The 26,411-nt window shown below is 37.0% G+C and overlaps 1 protein-coding gene across 2 annotated transcripts in view; it reads left to right on the top strand.

The window, feature by feature from the left end:
• Positions 1 to 26,411, top strand: part of EXOC6 (exocyst complex component 6) — a 218,817-nt gene that overhangs the window by 108,567 nt on the left and 83,839 nt on the right. For both annotated transcript variants that reach the window (XM_011988477.1, XM_011988476.1), the window contains 4 exons: positions 1,582 to 1,691; positions 3,958 to 4,069; positions 4,900 to 5,034; positions 22,746 to 22,925. In XM_011988477.1, the coding sequence (XP_011843867.1) occupies positions 1,582 to 1,691; positions 3,958 to 4,069; positions 4,900 to 5,034; positions 22,746 to 22,925 (537 nt within the window). The remainder of the gene's footprint in view (positions 1 to 1,581; positions 1,692 to 3,957; positions 4,070 to 4,899; positions 5,035 to 22,745; positions 22,926 to 26,411) is intronic.

Genomic DNA, 26,411 nt, shown 5'->3' with positions numbered 1-26,411 from the left:
TAGAAAGGGCCAGACCATAATGGCCCTACTAAACAGTGTTAGAGAGTTTACCCTTTTTCCTGAGGGTTATGGGAAGCCATGAAAGAATTTTAAGTGGTAAAAACATAACCAGATTTGTGCTTTAGGAAGATGTCTCTGGCAAATATGTGGGAATGGATTGGAAAAGAGTAAGACTGGTGGCAGGGAGACCACCTAGTAGATTTTTGCGTTTATCTTGATGAGAGAAGAGGGTTATGTAGCCTGAATGGGGGTTATGGTCATTGAAGCTGATTTGAGATGCTTAGGAGGTAGGAGCAACAGGAGTTGCTGATTACGTGCATATGAGGGGTAGCATAGATAAAGGAGTCAAGTAAGATAACTAAGTTTCTACCTTGGATGGTGGCAGCATTCACTGTGATAAGAAACACAAGAGGAGCAGATTTAGAAGAAAAAGATGATAATTTCACTTTTGGACCTATTGAGTATATCTCAAATGGTACAGCCAAATGGAGCTGTCCAATGGGTAGATACGTGAATTTGGACTTGAGAAAGATTTGATCTGGAGTTGTAGATTTGGAGATATTGGTACTTGCATAGTGATTGCATGGTGATTGAAGACTATATGGGATCGTCCAAGAAAAGTATACGTAGTAGGAAGAGAGGGTTTAGGACAGAACCCGAAAGCACAGCAATAATTAAGTAATGGCTAGAGGAGAAGAAACAGAGTAGGTAGAGAAAAAGGAGGAAAACCAGTGTGGGCAGGAGTCCAAGGAAGGAGAGATCATTTATGAAGTAGGAATGGGTCAACTGTGTCAGATTCTTCAAAAAAGTCAGGTAACATGAGAGCTGAAGAAACCACTGGATTGAACAACTGTGAGATCACTGGTGGTCTTGGTGATGGTACTTTCACCAGTATAACAAGGTTGCAATGAAGGTGAAGATAGAAGGGTATATTAGACTTAATGAAATAGAAAAGAGGGTTTTTTTGGTAACAATCTTGGAAGGAGTTTACCTTTTAGAGACTGAGAATTTCAAATGGATAATGACTTATAAAGTAGTTTAGCCAGGAAGCACCCTGTAAGCCATTGGCTGCATACCAGTGTTTAATGGCATGGAGGTCAGAAACCTGCTATAAGGTATTCTAGGAGTAATGGAATAAACTCGATAACTTCTTGAAGTGGCATCAAGCCTTCACTGAAGGTAGGTGAAGAGAGTCTTAGAATTATTTAATTACTCTGAGCCAGAAAGCTGGCCTGTAATTTTCATGGCCACCCTGACTCTTGCATGATAAATACACAAAGAAGCAGACAGCTAGGCATCACCTACAGACAGAATACTCATCGTCAGAATACACCAGAGGTACTGGTATGTGTTTTCTCTGCTTGTTGGAAGTCTGATAGTATGATTTAAGAAACAAGGGTAAATTGCCACATTATTTTCTTCAGAAATACTTTGATAAAATATCAAAAATATAGAAATATAACAGGGTTTTTGATGCAGGTATTTGCTATTCAAGTGTGAAATCAATTTAATTACATTTTTAGTGATTAGCATGTCTTTTTCTAAAATTTCTAAAACAATATTAACTTTCTTTTTCTACAGCAATCTTTCCCAAAGAAATTCCCCATGTCTCAGTCAGTGCCTCATATTTACATTCAAGTTAAAGAATTTATTTATGCCAGCCTTAAATTTTCAGAGTCACTACACCGGAGGTAAGTTTACTAATCACAAATGCATCTTTGTCATAACTTTTATGAAACATTAATACTTTATTTTTATGCCGTAACTTTTTTTTTCCTCAACTTTTATTTTAGGTTCATGGGGTACGTGTTTGTTACAAGGGCATATTGTAGAATGCTGAGGTTTAGGGTATGCTTGAACCTGTCACCCAGGTAGTGAGCACAGTACTCAATAGGTAGTTTTTCAACCCCTGCCTCCCCTTCTTGTAGTCCCCAGTATCTGTTGTTTCCATTTTTACATGCATGTGTATCTAGTGTTTAGCTCCCACTTATAAGTGAAAACATGCAGTATTTGGTTTTCTGTTTCTGCATTAGTTTGCTTAGGCTATTAGCCTCCAGCTGCATTCATGTTGCTGCAAAGGACATGATTTTGTTCTTTTTTATGGCTGTGTAGTGTTCCATGGGGTTTATATACCACATTTTCTTTATCCAATCCAACATTGCTATCAATGGAGAGGCGCTACTTGGAACTAGTGGGTAGAGGCCAGGGGTGCTGCCATAGACACCTAGGTTGATTCTATGTCTTTGCTATTGTGAATAGTGCTATAGTGAACATGTGGGTACATGTGTCTTTTTGGTAAAATGATTTATTTTCCTTTGCATATATCCCCAATAATGGGATTGCTGGGTTGAATGGTAGTTCTTTTTGTTTGTTTTTGTTTTTATTTTGTTTTGTTTTGAGACAGGATCTTACTCTGTTGCCCAGGCTGGAATGAAGTGGCACAATTATGGCCCATTGCAGCCTCGACCTCCTGGGCTCAAGTGATCCTCCCACCTCAGCCTTCCAAGTAGCTGGAACCACAGGTTCACGCCACTACACCTGGCCAATTTTTGTATTTTTAGTGGAGACGAGGTTTTGCCATGTTGGTCAGGCTGGTTTCGAACTTCTGGCCTCAAGCAATTCACCCACCTTGGCCTCTCAAAGTGCTGAGATGACAGGCACAATCTACTGTGCCTGGCCCACAGATTTTTAAAAGTAGTATTTTAATAAAAAGTAAAAGGATACAAAAATGTTAGCTTATATCTAAGGCAGTAGTTCTCAACTGGGGATAATTTTGGTTCTCCTGCCACCACCTCCTCCCCCAAATTTGGCAATGTCTACAAACATGTTTGGTTGTTACAGTTCGGGGGAGAGGCGCTACTTGGAACTAGTGGATAGAGGCCACGGGTACTGCCAAGCATCCAAATGTGCAAGGCAGTCTCCACAACGAAGTATTATCCACCGTAAAATGTCAATAGTGCCGAGATGGATAATCCGTGGTCTAAGGACAGTTCAACTGTTGTGATAATGAGGCTGTATCCAAGAAATCATTATTTACTTAAATTGAAGGCCTAATGGTTAGGAGAAAAGATTTTGTTTTTTAGTGCTAGCTTAGTAATACTTAGGATGTTAAGAAACATATTAAAATTAGTTTAAGGTAATTTATTTCTTTGACGACCTAAAAAATCTTGATGAAAATGTATAACTTAGTTATATTAAAAATTAAATTTGTTAATTATATCTAGAAAGAGCTCATGTCAGTTTGTATTTTAAAAATAATTTTTAGCTGTAGTTGTGTATGAAGTTTCTTTCAAAGTGCCTGTCTTTTGGGGCTGGGCGCGGTGGCTCACGTCTGTAATCCCAGCACTTTGGAAGTCCAAGGTGGGAGAATTACTTGAGTCCAGGAGTTCAAGACCAGCCTGGGCAACATAGCACAACCCTGTCTCTAGAAAATACTCGAAACTAGCTGGGCATGGTGGCATGCACCTGTAGGCCCAGCTACTCAGAATGTTGAAGTATGAGAATCGCTTGAGTCCAGGTCTTTGAGGCTACAGTGAGCTATAATTGCACCACTGCACTCCGGCCTGGGTGACAAAGTGAGACCCTGGCTCAAAAACAATAATAAAAATAATAAAACGGCGAAGTTACTATCCCATGACGGAGTTGGAATTTAGGAATAGTTTTATTTCCTTATACCAAGTCCTCCATGATTTTTCTGTAGTTGTTAATTGGATACATTTAAATTATGCCATATATGAATATTCTACTTTATGGAAAATGTCCCTTTTGCAAAGTTAAATTGAAGTTTGCGATTTAATAAATATGGGTCATTGTAGTTTATTTAAAGATATAAATTAATGACTTGGGGAAAATTATTTTAGTAAATTGTGTTAAATTATTTAGGATGTTAACTAACCGTATTCATTATTTTTTATTAAAGTTTGTAAAAAGTTTAATAATATCAGTCTTTCTGTTTAGCTCAACAGAAATAGACGATATGCTTAGAAAATCAACAAATCTGCTGCTGACCAGAACTTTGAGTAGCTGTTTACTGAACCTTATTAGAAAACCTCATATAGGTTTGACAGAGGTAGGTTAAAAAGACACATATAGTGAAATGTTTCATTGTATGAAACAATTATTTTAAATTATTGCTGAACATCATTCTGTAAAAGTAGCTTCCTGTTTTAAATGTATTAATGTAAGCAGATTTGTTTTCAAAATGAAAATAACCACTGTAAATTCCAGAAATGTGAGGATGCCAGGCACAGTGGCTCACACCTCTAATTTGAGAGCTTTGGGAGGCCAAGGCAGAAGGATTGCTTGAGGTCAGGAGTTTGAGACCAGCCTGGGCAATATAGTGAGACCCTGTCTCTACAAAAAATGAAGAATATTAGCCAGGCGTGGTATTGTGCAACTGTATTCCTAGCTACTCTGGACTTGAGCTCAGGAGGTTGAGGCTGCAGTAAGTGACACTCATACCACTGCAGTACACAGCCTGGGTGACAGCAAGACCCTGTCTCTGGAAGAAAAAAAAAAGTGAGGGAAAAGGGTTCATATGGGGAATAGTAGATAAAGATGTTAGAACATCTGTTTAGATTTCTGATTGCCAGACTACAGGAAAAGCCAAAATCCTAATTTGTTACTTGCTAAATGTTTAAGATTTGAAACATACTATGAAAAGTTATTTTAAAATAACTGGCAGTTAGATTCTTGATGTGTGTGTGTGTATATATATACATATAAAAATTCATAAGCAGTATTTGCAGCAGGCTTTTAAAATCAAATAGTTGTATCCTACAATGCTGTAGTTATGTAGATATGTTACAGTTGCTGGAAGTAATAATCCTATTTTTAAAAATTAGGTGATTTTACATACATGTAACCTGTATTTTACTGAATATATCTTGTGTTCTCTAGCTGGTGCAAATCATCATAAACACAACACACCTGGAACAAGCTTGTAAATATCTTGAGGACTTTATAACTAACATTACAAATATTTCTCAAGAAACTGTTCATACTACAAGACTTTATGGACTTTCTACTTTTAAGGTATGTAAAAATTTGACCAAAAGTTTTCATTTCAGTCACTGTAAACAAACGTTAAGAAATTAAAGACTGTTCTTATTATATGCAAGATCTACTATATTCCTAAAAATTAAGAATAGAGGTAATCATTGTCAACAATGAGCAGATAAATGTAAGTTTTTTTTTTGGCACCGTAAACATCTTATTAACATGGAGAAAAGTATACTTATTTTCTACAATGTATTACGCTTTGTTCATGTTTTGATGATTTATAGTAGTGCTGAATAGGTCTAACTGAATTAATATTTCACAGTTTAAAAATTAATTCTATATGAGTGTTTATGTTTGAAAATCTTAAATGTAAGACAAATTAAATAAGGATAGATTTGTTTTCCATCCTTGACTGGTTCTGATCTGAAGAAAAATAAGTATTATTACATGTCATTGAAGTCCTGCCTGTTTTGTGGATGGGAAGATTTCTGTTTGAATAATATACAGGATATACTGAGGATTAATTAACAGTTGTTTTAGGTAGAATGTAAGATTAAATAATTTCATAAGCTATTTTATTATTTTATTGATTTGGAGTCAGATGAGACACTAGCTTAGTCTAGTGTATATAAATCCCCTTGCATTGAATATTTTGTTAAACTAATGATAAACCATGTACTGATCACTTATCTGCAAAATGGGCTTGCTAATTCAACCTTATAGCTCTTTCTAAAAGTTTCCTGTTAAAAAGAATTCTCTTTAACTACTTTTGTTATATTATCAATCACCCCCAAGATTTTGTTGTAATAACTTGCATTTTTAAAAATGAATGTACTGGCTGGGCGTGGTGGCTCACGCCTGTAATCCCAGCACTTTGGGAGGCCGAGGCTGGCGGATCACAAGGGCAGGAGATTGAGACCATCCTGGCTAACACGGTGAAAGCCCGTCTCTACTAAAAATACAAAAAATTAGCTGCGCGTGGTGGCGGGCGCCTGTAGTCCCAGCTACTCGGGAGGCTGAGGCAGGAGAATGGCATGAACCCGGGAGGTGGAACTTGCGTTGAGCGGACATCACGCCACTGCACTCCAGCCTGGACAACAAAGCGAGACTCCATCTCAAAAAAAAAAACACAAAAAAATGAATGTTCTTGTGTTTAAAAATAACTAATTTAATGTTAACATTTAACCATACTTTGAAAGTGTGAAGTCCACAAACAACCCTGGAATGCTAGAATTATCTGCTTGGCCCCCAAATATTATGCTCCTCTGGTGCCTCTTGAGCTAATGTAGTCATTTCAATACATAAGACACAAATGCAGAATGATATCTGAATCAGCAGACTTAACAAAATTAGTTATTAAAACTTAGAAGCCTAAAAAAGCAGGCATTCATTTATTCAGATAATATAGTACAGTGATTAAATTCATATACTCTTAAGTTAGATTGCTCTGTGGTCTTGGGCAAGTTCTTTAATGTAAGTGATCCCAAGTTTCTTTATCTATAAAATTAGAGTAACAGTACAGTACCTACTTCATGTGATCATTATGAGGAGTAAAGAAGATACTTAGCACAGAACCATTCACTGTATATAAATCATGCTCTGAGCACTCTGTTTAGACTCTGAGAATACAAAAATGTATCCCTGCCCTCAAGAAGCTCAGAGGAGGAAAAAAATAAAAGACACTTAACAATGTGGTATGGTAAGTGTGATAATATAGGAGGAGACGCCACAAGTTTTTAGTCACTTACTTATCCAAGGACAAATTGATTCTTAGCTTTTATGTTAGATTTTACATAATGCCTCTACTTTCTCTTCATTGTTCTCTCTGTCCTTACATCCATGTGTTACTCATACTCTGTCAAGAAGGGATTTCTCAGGCTTAGAATTGTAGGCATATTTAACTGTTAACATTACATTTAATATGCTTACCCAGTACTCTCTGATTAAAACATGAATTACTTTAGCATCTTGTGTTTCTAGGGATCTTAGAGTCTAATTTTCTTATCGATTATAAGCCAAAGAACCAAAGATACTGGAACACAATGCTCTTAGATTAGGGGATCTTGGAACTGTATTTCTCAAAATCTGCCTGTTGGGAAAGAATGTTTAGAAATGTTAACTCTGGTTCATCATTCCAGAGTTGAAACCACAACTATCATTGCATACTCCTTGGTGGGTTTCCTTGGAAATCAAGCTCTGCTCTGTAAATAGCGAAGCATCTTTGTTTTTTGTTGTTTATTTGTTCGTTTTGTTTTCACACAGAACTCAGTAAATGCTTTTCTGTTTTCTAATATGTGAGCAAGAGCTGTTTTCATCTTAATATTTGAAGGTCAAGTATTTTTCAGTTCTATCTTTTGGTCTGTTTCAAGAGGAATTTGTCTCAAAATGTGATAAGGGGAAGTACTTCAACAGGCAGGATTGTTAAATCAATATTAAAGTGAATTACTGAGGGACACTGGGGAATTTCCATTCACAGTGAATAGTCTGTTGCCTCTTTCACAGAAACGATTGAAGTACAGTCTTGACTGTAGACATTTGATTGGATTATTTAGCCTATTAGCCTGATTTTTTTTTTCAGTTCAGTGACCCTAGAAAACATATTTCTATTTGATTGCTTAATGATTCTGGAAACAAGCACTTAATGATACCTATACCTCCATTTGCTTCCCTTCCAAAAACTACATATGCACACACAAACTGCCTGATCTTGTGTCATATATATTTAGGTTATGAAATAGTGTATAGACAGTTTTGTTAACTTGTTTGCTAACTCTGTAAGTGACATAAAAGAAGTTCATTAAGTAGTTCCTACCCTCAAGCAGTACCTCAGCTTTTTGAAAGTAACTCAGACCCAAATAGAGAGCTACTTAAAGCTAATATAAGACTTCTCCTAACTGGAAAAATTTGCATCAATATAGACGAAAAAAATGGAAATACCATTCCCTTTCTAACTTGTGTGGTAGAGAAATGGTCCAGTTCTTTCTCTTTGGCATCAGGGATCTTTAACTTGACTCCAAGGAGCTCTTCCAGCCTGCTACTCTGAAGACTTTTCTTTTGAGTCCTGGCAGTAATTGCAACTGTCAATGCCTAGAAGAAATGCACTTCTGATTCTTTTTCTAACTTGCTTTTTTTTTTTCTTTTTGTCTGCTAATGACTATGTAGCAAAGCTTTTCAGGATTGTGGCTGAAGTGACAGTAGTAAATTGTCTTTAAGGGCTTGAAATTCTCTTCCTATGGAGCAAGGACATGGTACATGTCAGTTCTCCCCAACTTGATCTACAGATTTAATATATTCCCTGTTAATATCCCAGCAAGTTTTTCTGTGGATGTTGACAAAGTGATCTTTAACTTTATATGGAGACAGAAGACCCGGAAGAACCAACAGAGTATTGAAGAAGAACAAAGTTGGAGGACTGATACTACCCATCTTCAAGACTTTCTATACAGCTGTAGTAATGAGGCCGGGTGCCGTGGCTAACACCTGTAATCGCAGCACTTTGGGAGGCCGAGGTGGGCAGATCATGAGGTCAAGAGATCAAGACCATCCTGGCCAACATGGTGTAACCCTGTCTCTACTAAAAATACAAAAATTAGCTGGGTGTGGTGGTGTGCACATGTAATCCCAGCTACTCGGGAGGCCGACGCAGGAGAATCGCTTGAACCTGGGAGGCAGAGGTTGCAGTGAGCCGAGATCGTACCACTGCTACTCCAGCCTGGCGACAGAGCGAAACTCCGTCTCAAAAACAAAACAAAACAAAACAAAGTTGTAGTAATAAATAAGATGTGATATTGGACAAACAACAGACAAATAGATTAATGGAACAGATTAAAGACCCCAGAAATAGACCCACATAAATATAGTCAACTGAATTTTGACAAAGGAGCAAAGGTAATAAAATGTAGCAAAGATAGTTTTTTCAGCAAATAGTGCTGAAACAACTGGACATCCACATGCAGAAAAATGAATCTAGACCAGACCTTATACCCTTCACAAAAACTGACTCAAAATGTTTCACAGATCTATATGTAAAATGCAAATTGATAAAACCCCTAGAAGATAACATAGGAGAAAATCTAGATGACCCTGGGTGAGGCAATGACTTTTTAGTCTTGATTGTTCCCCAAAGGAACAATCCATGATAGAAATCATTGATAAACTGAACTTCATTAAAAATTTAGACTTGTATTCTATGAAAGACTGTGTCAACAGAATGAGAAGACAAGCCACAAAACTGGGAGAAAATATTTGCAAAAGACTTATCTGGTAAAGGACTCTTGTCTGAAATATGCAAATAACTCTTAAAACTCAACAAGAAGAAAATGAACTATTGATTTTAAAATGGGCCAAAGATCTTAACATATACCTCAGCAAAGAAGATACAGAGATGCAGATAAGCATATGAAATGATGTTCCATATATATATCATAAGGGAAATGCAAATTAATACAACAGTGAGATACCACTACACACCTATTAGAGTGGCCAAAATTCAGAACAATGACAGCATCAAAAGCCGACAAAGATGTGGAGCAACAGAAGCTCTTACTCATTGTTGGTGGGAATGCAAAATGCTACAGCCTCCTTGGAAGACCGTTTGGCAGCTTCTTATAAAGTGAAACACAGTCTTACCATATGATGCAGCAATTGTGCTTCTTGGTATTTATTCCAAGGAGTTGAAAACTTAGGTTCACCCAAAAACTTATACATGGATGTTTATAGCAGCTTTATTCATAATTGCCCAAACTTGGAAGCAACCAAAATGTCCTTCAGTAGGTGAATGTATAAATAAACCCTGGTGTATCTGGACAATGGAATATTATTAGGTACTAAAAGGAAATGAGCTATCTAGCCGTTGATATGGATGAAACTTAAATGCATATTATTAAGTGAAAGGAGCCAATCTGAAAAGGCTACATATTGTATGATTGCAACTATGTGACATTCTGGAAAAGAGAAAGCTATGGAGACAATAAAAAAATTAATGGTAGCCAGGGGTGAGGGAGTGGTGGAGGGGTAAATAGGTGAAGCTCAGAGAACGTTTAGGGCAGTGAAACTATTGCTCTAGAAGTATATAATTGTGTATACATGCATCAAAACCCATAGAATGTAAAACACTATGAGTGAATCCAGTGTACACTGTGGACTTTGGAATTTGTGGGGTATGTAGTAAATCTCTGTAGTTTCTGTTCAGTTTTGCTGTTAACCTAAAACTACTCTAAAAAATAGTCTGTTTAAATTGCGAAAGAAAGGTGAACACACTTGTAACTATGAGATGAAGAAATAAAGCATTACTAGCACTGTAGAAGCCTTCCTCATTCCTCTCCTTTGTCACTATCTCTTTTCCTCTCAGTACTGACTTTTAATGGCACAGAGTAGTTTTGCCTGTTTCTGAGTTCTATTTAAATGAAATCACACAGAGTGCTTCTTTTTGTGTGTCTGACTTCTTTTACTCAGCATGACTTGGGGTATTTCATTTGTGGTGTTGTATGTAGCTGTAGTTTATTTATTTTGAATTGAATATGGTATTCCACGATAGAATTTACTACACCTTATTTATTTGTGTGTGAACTGTATCACTTTTGGCTATTTAGAAACTTTTCTTTTGCTTTCTTACTGGTTATTGACTGGGTACGTGACCTCTTTCTGAGATATTACTGTATGAGTAAAAGATAATTTACGTTTATTTAATTTTTAGTTGTGAAGATACAAATTCAGAAACTGGCATAAACATTTAGAACTAATGAGGTATTATTGGCAGTTTAAAAATTTTTCATTTTAATTAAAATGTTATACTGTTTTATATATGTAAAGTTGATTTATTGCTTTGTGAAGGCACTTGCAAAATTACGCCTTGACTGATTAATTGCATGTCAGCTTCTGATTACTTATATGCTTTTTTATTGATGGAGTGTTCCTTTGTAAAATTCCTTGTATTGTGTATGCAATTTGATTGCCATTTTAAAAAGGCAGTGCATATGACATTTATTTCTTTTGTCATCCTTTACCACCAACTTCTTCTTTTCTGGTCTTCCCCCATTACAGAGGACTGTGTAAAGCAGTTTTATGCTTACAGCTGATTTAATACATTTGAATGATATAAAATCCTAAAATGTAAGTTAGAAAACAACCAAAAGCAAAAGCAGATTGAATAACAAATATATATGGAATAGAATGAGTAATTAGATTCCTTCGTAAATAGAATAGAAAAGTAAATAAGGGACATGCTACTTTGCCAAAAACATGAAAGGTAACAGGAAAAGTAAAAACATTTTTTCAGTTCTGTAAACAAAAGAGGAGGATCAACGAAATGTAGAGACCTCAATCCTCATAGATAAGAGTGCTCAGCTTTCTGGTTTTTTTTAAATATCATCAGTAATCAGTTAATTATAGCAAATGCCACTTACAAAGATCATGGAAAGCAGAAATAGAGTATGGAGAGAAATGGTTGAGGACTACTTTAAAAAGCTATTTATATCAGATGATTTGCAAACCTGATGACAAACAACCACTTAAGGAGTGGCAGATGCTACCACAAAGCCATTAGTCATTATTTGTGAACACTTTTGAGGCACAAAAGCCCCTGAAAAATAGAAAGGTAAACATGTAGCACCCGCTTTTTAAAAAGGAAAAGAAGATAACTTAGGTAATTGGAGAATTAGAGAAGTATTTAGTTTACAGTGACCTGTGACAATCTCAGATAATCCAAAGACTGGATTTTGAATTATTCCAGACACTGAGTATAGCTCAAAACCCATATATCCTTCTACAAGTGAGGTAATTAGCAGGTGGCTCTATGAGAGATTTAGGTTATTCTAGGCTAGGCTACTTTGATAAAGAACAAGAAATGAAATATTTTGTCTTGTCTAAAGTAAGGCTTTAATTGTGTCCCAAAAGATAGTCCTGTAAATAAAGCAGTCATTCCTTAGATGGTTCTGTCTAAACTAAGTGTCATTTTTCACTTGGGGGTGTATGTTAAATGATGTTTATTGAGCAAAAATGTATATATAATGTAATGTAAAAATGTTAAAAAAGACATATATATATGTATGGGTTTTTTTTTTTTTTTTTTGAGACAGGGTCCCACTCTGTCATCCAGGTTGGAGTGCAGTGACTTGACCATGGCTCACTGCAGCCTCGACTTCCTGGGCTTAAGCAATCCTCCCACCTCAGCCTCCCAAATAGGTAGGACTACAGACCCATGCTACCACCCTGGCTGATTAAAAAAAAAAAAAATGTTTTGTAGAGACCGGATCTCACTGTATTGCCCAGGCTGGTCTCGAACTCCTGGACTCAAGCAATCCTCTTGCTTCAGCCTCCCAAAGTGCTGGGATTACAAGTGTGAGCCGCTGTCAGGCACCAAAATGTATTTCTGTGGTACTGTGCTGATTGCTGAGGGGAAGATGTGGAATGGTTCTTGACCACTAGGATTCTTTTAATCTAGAAAAGCAGATAACTACAAACAAATAACAACAGTGTGTAATAGCGGATGAATTTGGTCCTGTAGACATGTTTGATTTGGTTTTGTGGTTTTTCTAAATGTTTTGAATTTGCATACCCTTAGATGAGACTTAAACTCTGTAATGATCCTGCCTACTGTAAATACCCTGCCTGCCATACTCATTCTTGTTACATGCCTGGACCCTGAAGGCATTTAAGTATTTGTATCAGTTTGGAGTATGGGTAAGATTTTAATCAGCAGAGATGAGGAGAAGGAAGAGTTGGTATAAACCAATGCACAGAAGGCGGAAAGCTGAAGTTATATTCAGACATTCAGACAATGACCCAGAAGATGAATATAAAATCATATTTATTCATCTTATGTTAATAAGGATGCTTATTTTTGTTTTAAAATAATGTTTGGTTTACATGTGTTTTGAATGTATATTCTGGGGGAAAATGTAATTTCTTCCAGAAGCAGTTAGTGTCAGTTTCCTCCACTTAAATTTCGATCTTCAGCTGTGTCTGGGCCATAGCTTTACCTGATACTTCACCTTGCATTATCTAACTCTCTAAGAAGTACTTTGGATTTCCCTCTGAAAATTGTTTTTGGTATAATTAACATAACTCTTACAGTAACCTACCTTTGTAATATAACATTTAGTATACTATTTATGATCTGCCTACTTTAGAACTATGATATTATTAATCTCTGACTTATAGTCCGTGATGACTGTATTTCTTTTTACAAAGAGCAATTTTTTTTTTTTTTTATCATGGTTCACTGCAGCCTTGATCTCCTGGGCTCAAGTGATCTTCCCACTTCAGCCTCCTGAGTAGCTGGGATTACAGGTGCGCACCATCTTACCTGGCCAATTTTTTAAAATTTATTTTTTGTAGAGATAGAGTCTCACCATGTTGCCCCTGTTAGTCTCAAACTCCTGGGCTTAAGTGATCCTCCTGCCTCAGCCTCCCAAAGTGTTGGAATTATAGGCGAGAGCCACTGTACCCAGTAAGATAATCTTTTAGAGAGATTTCTAGAACTTTATGATACTTCAGTTCTTGTAATTGATACAAGCTTTTCATGGCTTTTAACTTTTGATTTCTTAGTTCGTTATGGAACAGGTCTTGCGCTTTGTTTTACCCAGAGTATTGATCAAATGGTAATCTGTGATTTGCATGATTTGCATGTGTATAAGGCACAATACATATCCTAAAGCCTAATACTATTTTTTTTAAAAAAAATCACAGTAATACCATATAATGAAAAATCCTGATGAATAGTAGCCAGGTGAATTAGTGCTTTTTGCTAATTTAATGAGAAGTGTAGCAAGCAAATCCCTCTTTTTTTTTTTTTGGTTGATTTAAAGTACTAAATGTAAAGAAAACAAATAATAAAACAAGAATATAAAAAATAAAACAACTTCTTTTTATTGCCACATTGACATCTAAAATAAATAATGGAAACTATATATATATTTAAAATTTTTAATTTATTAATTGACTTCTCTGCCCATTTTATTATACCTTTTCCTTCATCATAACTAAATACTATTAATAAATTACATTGATTAGTCTTATTTGCTTTTTCCCTTCTGCATTAGTAGTGACATTGGATAGTGAGTTGGATGCTATATGCAGTGTAACTAACATTAGAAATTTTTAGGTCAAGATAATGGATTATTGGAATTTTGTTTATTAGAGCAGGAAGAAGTTAACTAGGGAGGACACCTTTATGGTGATAGCTCTAACTTTATCTCTTGCCTACATAGTTGAGGCCCATAAAAGTATAGATATATTCCCCTTGCTCTAAATGAGCAAAATTAAATGTAACTTTTTTCTTAAATATTGAATAAATGTTTCTATTAAGATAGTTGTATTAATCTAGGTTATTAACGGAAAATTGACAAGAACTGATGGAAAAACCAACTCAAACTTTCTTAAATAATAAAGAAAAAATTATTGGCCAGTGACACTGAGATGTCCAAAGATAGGGCACTACTGCTCAGTAGATGTCACCATGGACCCAGCGTCTCTCCGTCTTTTAACTCTGCTTCATGCAATTTTGGCCTTATCATCAGACTACTTATAGTGGCCCAGCAGTTCCCAGCAGCTCTAGGCTCTCTCAGTCTGGTAGCAAAATGACTGCCTGGTCACAGTCCCAAACCTCACATTGTCGTGTCCTGTCATCTAAAGGAACAGAAACTGTCTCCCTCTACTAGCTGCTATATAATTTTTTTGTAAGAGGATGGGACTGGTAATTGACTTAAATTTAGCAAGACCCATCCTTGGAGCTAGATATAGGTTCAGTCTTACCCAAATGAAATAGCTGTGAATGGGGGCAGAGCGATTTTCCAAAACTTATTTGGAAATTATTCCAAGGGGGGAATGGACGATGTACAGTAAATTGTAGATGTTTACTAAAATCTTTAGCTATTACTACTTAGCTTTTATTCAGAACATACGTGTTTATGCTGCAGGAGGTCTAGGTGGAATTTGTGCATGTGTATGTTTTAAAAAGTTCCTCAGGTGGGTTCTGTTGCACACCTATGGTTGGGAACCACTCATGGTATATTTAATTCTTACACATTGAAAATTTTTTTTAAAGTTCTCAAATTATGCTAGATACATTTCTGCCTCCAGAGGGCACTATTTCCTTAACAAAGGACGAATTAATTACTTTGTTTATAAACTGAATCTTTACATTTTATTTAAGAGTTAGCTGATATGCTGACTGACTTCTTAGAATGTCAAGAGTTGATAATGCTTCTGGTAAGGTCATAAGGATTGAGACTATTCTGGGTTCAACTGTAGAACTCCCCAAGAAGTTCTAACTAATTTCCTTAGCAATCACTAAATCGCTAGTAACCATTAGTAATCATCTCTTAGGAATGTCTTACCAAATAATTCAGTGTATTCCTACGTATAACTACAGGAAAAGTTGCATTGAAAGCCTTTTCTATCTCTTCTTTCTATCCTTGCTCCCATTTCTTTAAAAAGAAAATGTAGTGAGTCAGTTCATGCAGCTATAAAGATCAGACACATGTTTTCTAATGATTATATTTGTCTGAATTATAAAATAAGCAGAATTCTTAGTCCTTAGAAAAATCCTTTCAAGTGTTGACTTTAATCGTATTCCTGCTCAGGAGTACTGTCTGAAATTTTTCTTTGACACAGTACAGCCAGTGATTCCCTGACATAGATTTATTTGCTTCCTATTATAGCCTGTGGAAAGCATTAATAAACTTTAAAAAATATTAGGTACCCTTCCCCGAAAGTTTTTTAACATCTTGAGAAAAGGTTATTTTAACTTAGATATTTTATGGGAAAAGTGGAACCTGCTCATGGTGTCACCTCAGAAACATAGACTTATCAACAAAGTTCTAGTGACAATACCAAAAAGCAATACATCAATTTTTATGTTTTCCCTTTTATTTTGGCTTAGTTTCTTTTATGAAAGTAGTGTTTTCTGAACCACTTTTTCACTAAACGTGGTCTAGAAAGCATGTAATTATAATTATTTCACGTGATGGTGTGAATGGTTTTGTCATTTTTAATTTTCTTCTTTCAGATAAAAATAGTGTTTTTTCCCTCATGACTTAAAAATTTCTAGATATTTAGTCTCTACCACCCCGTCAACTTTTGGTTAATATTTCAATTGTCCCATATTGCTTTTTAAATCTAGGAAAATGTGAACTAACATCTTTTTTTTTTTATTTTAATAAAGTTCTATAAAGTAAAAAAAAAAAGCTGGATTTAAATTTGGCTTTTAATGAAATCGCCAGTTTTATATCAATCTAAAGTTTAACCAAGTACTTTAGCTCTATAAGTTTGGAGGAGGGGAGCTTCTTGAAACTGGCTTTTAAAATCTTGTTATGCATCTCCTTCTCTTCCTGCCTATAATAGAGGCATCCCAAAAAAGCAAAAGAAATCATAAATAGCGGTCTGAGTGCAGATAGAAAATGCAGCGGAAGATAGAAGCAATCAGATTCTCAATTTTCTTTGCCCGGTGATAGAAGGGAAGCAGGTTGAGTATTTATGAGATTATTGTACATAGTTCTGAGGTTTAGGGTTCTCTTTTCCAGCAGCCTTCTGGAATTACTGCCTGTCTTCAGTTGTGTAGTGACCTATATTCATCTGCTTAGATTCAGTAAAAGTAGTGAGACATGAATGAGGGAACTGATTATGAACACTGGGGCAAAATGCAAAATGCTAAATAAATATTTTTATATTGCTTTGAGAAAACTGACTTACAAATGATGTCATTAAGGTATGTTATGTTGTAGTTCTGTAGGTCATAAGCATTTACCATCTTAGGTACCTGCCCCTAATGTTAAAGAAGTTAAAGAGAAGTAGGTGTTACTGCCATGAATTATACATATTAAATATGACACCCCTTTCCACTGGTTAGTGTTTCACTTTTTTTTTTTTTTCTAAAGACAAGGTCTTGCTCTGTCACCCAGGCTGGAGTGCAGTGGCGCAATCATAGCTCACTGCAGCTTCAAACTCCTGGGCTCAAGCGATCCTCCCACCTCAGTCTCCTGAGTAGTTAGGACTATAGGCACAAGCCACCATGACCAGCTAAATTTTTTATTTTTTGGTAGAGACAGAGTCTCACTATGTTGCCCAGGCAGTTCTTTAACTCCTGACCTCAAGTGATCCTCCTGCTTCAGCCTCCCAAACTGCTGGAATTATAGGCATGAACCATTGTGCCCAGCCAAGTTTTACATTTAAAAAATCCTGTTAATGTTCAATACCCAATTTTTGCTCTCTTACATAAAAATAACTACACTAAGTTAAGCCAACTTGGGCAATTTGGAAGGCTTGGAATTCTGATATATTAATAGTCTCCATACAGTTCTTTTAGTAAGACATTTATTGAGCATTACTAGGTATAAGACACAAGTAAGTGTAGGAAAACTGATTTGTTTTAGCCCCTTCTGGGTGCCAAGTACTGTTAGGTACTTTGTATTAATTATAGAAGCTTGCGTAATGCTCAAAACAGCCCTGTGAGATGGGGAGGATTCTCATTTCATAGGTAAGACATTAAGTTAATTTGCTTGAGATGTAAAGATAAGTGAAATAGTGGGAATCAGATGCCTTCCCATTTCCCCAAACCGCTTTTGTTTTTTTCTGTTAAGTAAATGGAAGTACTAACCCATCTTCTTTATGAGCCATTTCTTCGTTATTCATTATTAGCAGGAATGGTGATTTTTTAAATGGCTACAAATTCCTTGACACTTCTCTTATTGAGAAGTGGGGATCTGTATCCCCTTGTCTTGATCTGGGCAGACTTGTGACAGCTTTGACCAAGAGAGTACAGTAAAAATCATTTGAGACTTTAGACTTCTGAGGCTAGGACATAAAAGGCAATGTGTTATTGCCTTTATTCCAAGCATGGAACACACATGCTTGGAGCCCTGTGCTGCCATGTAAGAAGCCCAATTACTCTTTAGCCACTTCAGTGCTTTGAGGAGACACTGAAGTGCTTGGCTTTGAGGCAGCCAAGCAACATGGAAAGGCTACCCATCCCCGGTACCAGACATAAGAGTGAGGAAGCCTCCAGATGATTCTAATCCCCAGCTGTTGAGTCTTACTGCCGGCCTTCAAGTCTTTTCCAGCTGAGGTCACAGATACTGTAGTACAAAGTCATCTCCACTATTTCCTGACCCATAGAACCTGTGAGTATAACAAAATGTTTGTTATTTTAAGCCACTAACTCAAAAATAGTAACTGGAACAGCCACCACATAAATACTTCTTCTAGAGTCCTATTTTTCCATATCACCACGTTGCTTTTCCTCCATGAAACCCTCTTTCTAGCCAACATGATCTCTTCTTATTTGGCATACTTTTACTATACGTGTAGTTAGTATTCATTTGTGCATATTTATTCATTCTATGATTATTGTATTTTCATTCTTTTATTTTTATTTATTTATTTTTTTGAGATGGAGTCTCACTCTATTGCCCAGGCTGGAGTGCAGTGGTGCGATCTCAGCTCACTGCAACCTCTGCCTCCTGGGTTCAAGCAATTCTCATGCCTCAGCCTTCTGAGTTGCTGGGATTATAGGTGTGCACCACCAAGCCTGGCTAATTTTTGTATTTTTAGTAGAGACGGGGTTTCACTATGTTGGCCATGCTGGTCTCGAACTTCTGACATCAGGTGATCCACTCGCCTCAGCCTCCCAAAGAGTTGGGATTACAGGTGTGAGCCACTGCGTGTGGGCAATTATTGTATTTTCTATCCTTATCTGGATTTTCTATCCTCAACTAGATTATAAACTTTTTTCAAGACAGGGGTGATTTCCTTTATTCATTTAACAAGTGCTCATCTACTGCTTACTATGTGCCAAGCATTGTTCTCAGTGCTAGGGATACATCAGTGAATGAAAACAGACACACCCTTCCTGCCTTCTTTCCATATCCATGGGTTCCACCTCTTGGATTCAGCCTATCATGGATCAAAAATATTTGGAAGAAAAGATGCGTGGTGCATCTGTACTGAACATGTACAGACTTCTTTTTCTTGTCATTATACCCTAAACAATACAGTGTGACAACTATTTACATAGCATTTACATTGTATTAGGTGTTATAAGTAATCAAGAGATTATTTAAAGTATACAGGAGGATGTATGTAGATTATATGCAAATACCACACCATCTTATATAAAGGACTTCAGCATCTGCAGATTTTGGTATCCGAGGGAGATCCTGGAGCCGGTCTCTTACCAGAGGATGACTGTATAAGTAACTATTTTGAGTCAGAGCTCATCTTGCTACTACCATATTTAATAGTGCTTCATTAAAATTTCAATTCATTATCATTAACATTAACTTATCTTAAATATCTGTTTTATCTAAAGTAATGTTTATTTTAACTTTTTTCTGTATTTGAGGGGAGGCTGTGTTGAACTCAATGCCTCTCCTTAATGTCAGCTTTGTGTTGGACCACTGAACGGGGAGAGAAGAAATAATCTTGGAATTCTTATTCTAATCCTGCTGTGAAACCAGGCATACAGATAGAAAGATGTCTGTCAATAGTTGGTTTTCCCCAGCCCACCATGGCAGTGAGTAGTAAGTGGTTAGTGTGAAAATTGGAGAGGAAGCCAAAGAAGTGTTAAAATGTGGAAATGGTACATTTTGATTATACACCTCAGAATAATGTGTGGTCTGCTCTTGTTGAGTGGAGCGTTCAATAGATGTCTGTTAGATCCAGTTGATTTATATTGTGGATCAAGTCTTCTGTTTTTTCTGCCTGCTCAAATCTGCTGTTGAACTCCTTTAGCGATTTTTTTTTCTTTTTTCTTTTTCTTTTTTTTTTTTTTTTTTGAGATGGAGTCTAGCTCTATTGCCCAGGCTGGAGTGGAGTGGCTCAATCTTGTCTCACTGCAAGCTCCACCTCCTGGGTTCACGCCATTCTCCTGCCTCAGCCTCCCGAGTAGCTGGGACTACAGGCGCACACCTGGCTAATTTTTTTGTATTTTTAGTAGAGATGGGGTTTCACCGTGTTAGCCAGAATGGTCTCCATCTCCTGACCTCATGATCCACCTGCCTCAGCCTCCCAAAGTGCTGGGATTACAGGCGTGAGCCACTGTGCCTGGCCTAGTGATTTTTTTTTTTCACTTCACTTCTTGTACTTTTTTTTTTTCTTTTTTTGAGATGAAGTCTCACTCTGTCACCCAGGCTGCAGTGCAGTGGCGGTAACCTCCGCCTCCCAGGTTCAAGTGATTCTTCTGCCTCAGCCTCCCGAGTAGCTGGGATTACAGGCACCCACTGCCACGTCTGGCTAATTTTTTTGTATTTTTAGTAGAGATGGGGTTTCACCATGTTGGCTAGGCTGGTCTCGAAATCTTGACCTCAGGTAGTCCGCCTGCCTCGGTCTCCCAAAGTGCTGGGATTACAGGCGTCACTTATTGTACTTTTTAATAATTTATATTTGTATTCCCCATTTGTTGATGTATTCTCATAATTTTCTTTTAGTTCTTTAGATATGGTTTCCTTTTGTTCTTAAATTTTTGTCCTATAAGTTCAACATCTGAGCTGCCTCACAGTTTCTGTTGGTTGCTTTTTTTCCTGTGTATGGGTCATATTTTGTTTCTTTGCGTAACTTGTCATTTTTTTTGTTGATAACTGGACATTTAAAATAATATAAGATGGCAACTTTGGAAGTTCTCTCCTCTCCCAAGGGTTTGTTGTTTCTCCCATTTGTTGTTTGTTTTGTGACCTTTCTGAATTAAGTCTGTAAGTCTGTGTTCTTTGTCATATGTGGCCATTGAAGTCTTTGCTTGGTTAGCTTAGTGGTCAGCTAGTGATTGGATACAGATTTGCTTAAAAGCCTGGAACCTGTGAGTCCCCTAGTCTTTGCCAAAGGGCTCTGTGTGCATGATGGGGTATGTCTTAAACACTGAGATAGGAAGTTAGTAATTCTGCTTTGGCTTTTACTTGCTGCTTGCACATGATACCAGTGGGCTGGGGGAGGTCCCCAAATGCTGCTGGGACCTCAATCCCAGCCAGTGTCCAGGCTCTTGACACTGTTGTGAGAAGGAATTCAAGGATGAATCAGAAAATAGTGAAAGTATGGAGACTTAATTGCAAAACAAAATACACATTCAAGAAAGGGGAGTGCAGGCACACTTGAGAGAGAGAGTGAGTGAGTCATACGCAAGGGGGAGTGGGGCTGCTACCTTTATGAGTTTCTTTAACCAAGGGATGAAATATTCATGATGATTCCCGGAAAAAGATGGAATTTTTTTGGAATTGTGGTGCCACCCATTTTTACATCAAATATGAGTGTTCCTAAAACTGTCATGGCACTGGTGGGTATGTGATTGAGTATGTTATGAGTGTACATTGAGTCCTGGGTGAAACAGGTTAAATCTAGCACCATGTTGAGTCTAGTCAGTCTTAGCATGGTTTACACCCTGCTTTTCGGGGTCTTATCAGCCCATAGCTTCTGCAGCTATTTCAACAGTTTCCTTTGGCTAATCACATAAAACTGCTGCCTAGAATTTCCTTTTCTCCTGTCACTACCTTGTATTATTTCTGTCTTGCACAGAGCTTCAAGGTCAGCCATAAATGAGAGCTTAGAGCCTTCTTAGGTCTTTCCCAAGTGTGTACACAGCCCTATTTATGTATGTGGCCTTTTAGATTCCCAGGAATCTGGTAGAGCTTTTCAAAGTCATCTGTGGACATTTTATTTCCCAATTTTTCCTTTTAAGCCCTTTGGTTGACCTATTGTTTGTCCCAGCTGTTACCTACCATGTCAGGCATCCTCCATGTTAAACTTACTGCCTCTTACTGTTTTTGATAACTGCCCCCTGGGGAAAAGGCTTTTTGTACTAGGCAGTCCTGATTCAGGTCAAATAAAGACATCCCTGTAAACAGGTATGGAGTCTTCCAGGGAACCACCAGATAGGTCAAATAATGATAATTCTCTGAGAATGTGGCTTTGAAGGTTCTGCAGTTCTGTTCTGTCTGCTTTGATGGCTGGCAAGCTCTAGGTTTCCACCAGAGTTTTAGAATGTTGTCTTTCGAGAGTACTGTAGAGCTGGAACAGAGGAAGAATAATGGAAATAGGGCATATTAAAATGCTACAAAGCTAATTTTTCTACCAATATTCAGCTGTTTTTCTTGAATAAATGATACCTGTATTTCTGCAAGTTTTGAGGTAATTTTCAGAGTTCTGAAAAGGTTGATTTTTATAATTTTTGATAAGTTTTCTGGTTACTTCTATGAATGAGAAAATGTTTGGAGATCCTCCCTCTGCTATTTTTGCTGGCATCACTCCTGTTGTTTCTTTCTCCTCAGAGAAATTAACTATCTCCATCTCTTTCTCTTCTGCCTCCACCCGTTCTTAAACTCAAAGCACTGGCAGATATTCCATTTCTTCTGTGATAGTCCAACTGAATTGCTCTCAGTGAATCGGGGTTAGAAAGAGGTAGTCTTCTGTGTTCTTGGCAACTTTTGTTTTTCCACTTCTGTTTCTTCTAAGGGTCCTCTTAGAGTTGTAAGAACAAGTCAGGAATTAATATCTCATAAAGTATTCTATCACATAAAGACAAAAAAAGGTGATAGATTGGAAAGGAACTAAGAAAAGATGCGATATCCAGTCAAATAAATAGAGTACTGCCGGAAAACAACAACAACAACAACAACAACAACAACAACAACAGTTTTCCTGGACTTTGAATAAATGACTAAAATATTTAACCGAAGGTAAATGTAAAATAATATCTAGAATTGTAAGAACACTTGTTTTATTATCTGTTTCTTATCTTTTGTTGTTATTTTGTCCCTTGTCAGGATGCTCGACATGCAGCAGAAGGAGAAATATATACCAAACTGAATCAAAAAATTGATGAATTTGTTCAGCTTGCTGATTATGACTGGACAATGTCTGAGCCAGATGGAAGAGCTAGTGGTTATTTAATGGACCTTATAAATTTTTTGAGAAGCATCTTTCAAGTGTTTACTCATTTGCCTGTAAGTATAAAAAATTTCAAAAATTGTTTTATGTTTGCTTACTAAAAAGTATATTTTAGAATTTAGTTTGAGGTTTACTTGCTTAAGCCAACTTCCTGGAGTGCATGTTTCTTTTTCCATTATTATAAATCCATTTGCAAGGAATTATAACTTAGCCAAATTGCTTGAAATTTTGATTTATTTTATTTTTAACCAAAATAACTGTAACTCTGTTTCCGCCAAAGCCAAGGCAAAACCCTGAAACTGACAATACAGACTTAAATGGAAATAATCTCTAATAGAAATAATTTTCGTAGAGTCAACATAATTAATGACTTTTCCAGTTAGAAAGGACCAAGAAATTACTGGCTGTTTTTGAGCCAAGAGAATAAAAGCAAAACTGAAGCATTGTTCTATCCTGGCACGTAGTCATAGCACATCTACATTTTGGACAGTTGGTTGATGAAACGTTAAAAAAAAAAAAGATACAGCAAGGACATTTGGGTATAAAGAAGCTGAAATGTTGGATTCTTCAGATGAGGACTGCAAAGACTAAAGATATGGTGGGATGAACATACTCTTGTTAGGTATATCCAGAAATAATAAAACTGTTAAAACATGAATGCAATAGTTTTATACAAAAAATATAGGAAGACATTTTATCAACCTTTTAATCTTATGATACGATATAGCTGAACACAAGAATAAAGTGTTTAACCCATTTATGCTGGAGGTTGCAAATTATTTTGTGTGAAAAATCAGACCTTGGAGATGACTTTGAGCAGTGTGATATAAATAACTTCCACCAGCTTAGCGTTCCAATAATGGAATGCTAGGCTTAAATGGGTTAATCTGGAACCTACACAGCTGCCCCCAGCCACCCTCTCTCTGCTTGGAATCGGGGGGGGGAAAGGTAATTTTCCTCATCCTTTAGTCTTTCCCCATCAGAAACTGCTTCAGAGAACCAATTGGCGAAGTTAAGGGAAGGTGTTGCTAAGAAAAATTAATGGAAGACTATTTTAAAGAGATCGTCATCATGGATCTGGGCCAGAGAATTTTAGAAGCTTACCCAGGGATGATACTGTATTCCCAAATGCTGTCTTTGAACTGAAAAAGGCAATCTGTAAATACAGTTAATTTTTATATCAATGAATTTTTATAGAAGTGTTTTTTATATAGTTTATACTAAATAATTGTTAAATTAATTTGAATTCACCTTGTCAGTGTAAATCTCCATGCTTCTAGCCAAAAGCAATCCCCAAGAACAAACACATGCACAAGCTTGCTGACACACACACACACACACACACACACACACACACACACAGAGTTTTATGTTTTAATATCTGTGTCATGTATTGCTTTGAGGTGATGGGTAGGAATTTTGTACATAAATGGAATAGGATTAAGAGATATTATATGTTAGATATGTTTGGGGTAAATGTCTCACCTTCCAAGGTCACCTTCTAGGCTGACATCCTAGAGGAAATCCTGCTTTTTCATAAGACATATTCTGGTGACATTGAGAGAAATAGACTCCTGATCTAACTAGATCACTCATCTATCTATTATGACATTTTGTATGACTTTAACTGAGTCTTCATATGCCATTTTGGACTTTTATGTCATCTAACATAGATTTTTCTATAAAGGAAATAAAGTTTTATACAATGTAGACCAATAAATTCAACTATAAATACAAGGCATAACCATATAAAAAGAAAATAATAGTTTACATCTAAGAAAAAAGAAAAGTGGACTGGGTGCATTGGCTCACACCTGTAATCCCAGCACTTTGGGAGGCCAAGATGGGAGGACCGCTTGAGCCTGGGAGTTCGAGACTAGTCTGTGCAACATGGTGAAACCCAATGTCTACAGAAAATACAAAAATTAACTGGGCATGGTGGCGTGTACCTTTAGTCTTGGCTACTTGAGATGCTGTAATCATGCTACTGTGCTCCAGCTTGGATGACAGAGTGAGACCTGTCTCAAAAAAAAAAAAAAGAGAAAAATGGTCCTAAAAACAGTATATTGTTATTCAAGAATGAACTAAAAGCATAATCTTCAAGCAAAAATAGTAAATTATTGACTATGGTAAATTTTAGAATCAATAGAGTCATTATATTGTGGCTTTGTATATTTTCTGAAATCCTGAAATTGTATTAAAAATTCAACTGGATTGTTTTAAGCAAAGAGAAGAGGCAGAGGCATTAAATCTATTATTTTTCTAGATGAAGTATGGCATTATGTTAAGCTACCATTTTTATTTGAATGTTTTAAGTTGAAAATGATTTCTTGGTTTAAGGTTATTCTTGGACCCAAATAGGGTAAAGGGCCAATTCTGGACTTCTTTATCCCTCAAAGAAGCTTCAGACAAAGCTTATCACATTTAACCGCAAATCAGTCTGCTTAAGCAGAACAAGCCATCCTACTTACAGACGTGAGTTAAGTAGTGGTTCTGGTTTGGGCCCCATGCCCTGTCTTTGGTTTTGGTAGTGTTCAGGAACAATGGAGTATGTTAGAGTCAATGGAAGCTGAGAAACTAAGGGCCACTCTATCAAATAGTGCAAATATTGGCCAATAGTGCAAAAATTTGGAGATTTTCTGGGATAGAGGTGACTCTCTCACCCCCTAACCCTGAAAGTTACCTAAGATTGAACACTTTCAGCTTAAAAGCTCCACCCTTAGTTTCACTGAGTATTTAGTTTCTGTCAGTCCCCTGCCAAAAGGACTCCCCTCCCCTCCAGTGAAGTCTTGCTCTGTCGCCCAGGCTGGAGTGCAATGGTGCAATCTTGGCTCACTGCAGCCCCCACCTTGAGGTTCAAGTGATTCTCCTGCCTCAGCCTCCCAAGTATCTGGGACTACAGATGCGGGCCACCATGCCTGGCTAATCTGAATGTTTTCTTAATCAAAGATTGTCATGATGTGCAATTGCCGACCACCATTGCCCAGTGAAAAGTTCCATTTGTTCCAGAAAAGTTATGATCTATCCAATGAAATTTTGTTCTCTGCTCACGGGACATGAGAACAGTACAGATTAATAGATAATGATGGTTTTGATGGAGTCTAGGGAAAGTACTCTGTCATTTTCACAGACTGCGGTAGCAGTGGAAACCTGTAGGATTTGGAAAACCACAATAACCCGAATAATGTTCACTTTAAACACCTCTTGTCTCCAAGGTTAGATGAGTGAGAGAATTGATTACTTCCCTTACTGGCTGTGGTGACTCACATCGGTAATCCCAACACTTTGGGAGGCCGAGGCAGGAAGGTCTCTTGAGCCCAGGAGTTGGAGAACAGCCTGGGCAATATAGTGAACCTCGTCTCTACAAAAAATTAAAAGATTAGCCTATTGGGAGGCTAAGGCAGGACTGCTTGAGCCCAGGAGGCGGAGGCTTCAGTGAGCCAAGATCATGCCACTGCACTCCAGCCTGGGCAGCAGAGGGAGACCCTGTCTCAAAAAAAAAAAAAAAAAAAAAATTCCCCTCACCTTGCCTTCAGATTAAA

The sequence above is a fragment of the Mandrillus leucophaeus genome, unplaced genomic scaffold, assembly GCF_000951045.1.
Source record: "Mandrillus leucophaeus isolate KB7577 unplaced genomic scaffold, Mleu.le_1.0 Scaffold331, whole genome shotgun sequence".
Classification (NCBI taxonomy): domain Eukaryota; kingdom Metazoa; phylum Chordata; class Mammalia; order Primates; family Cercopithecidae; genus Mandrillus; species Mandrillus leucophaeus.
The sequence above is the reverse complement of the archived record's forward strand: the minus strand, read 5'-3'. Positions and strand labels throughout refer to the sequence as shown.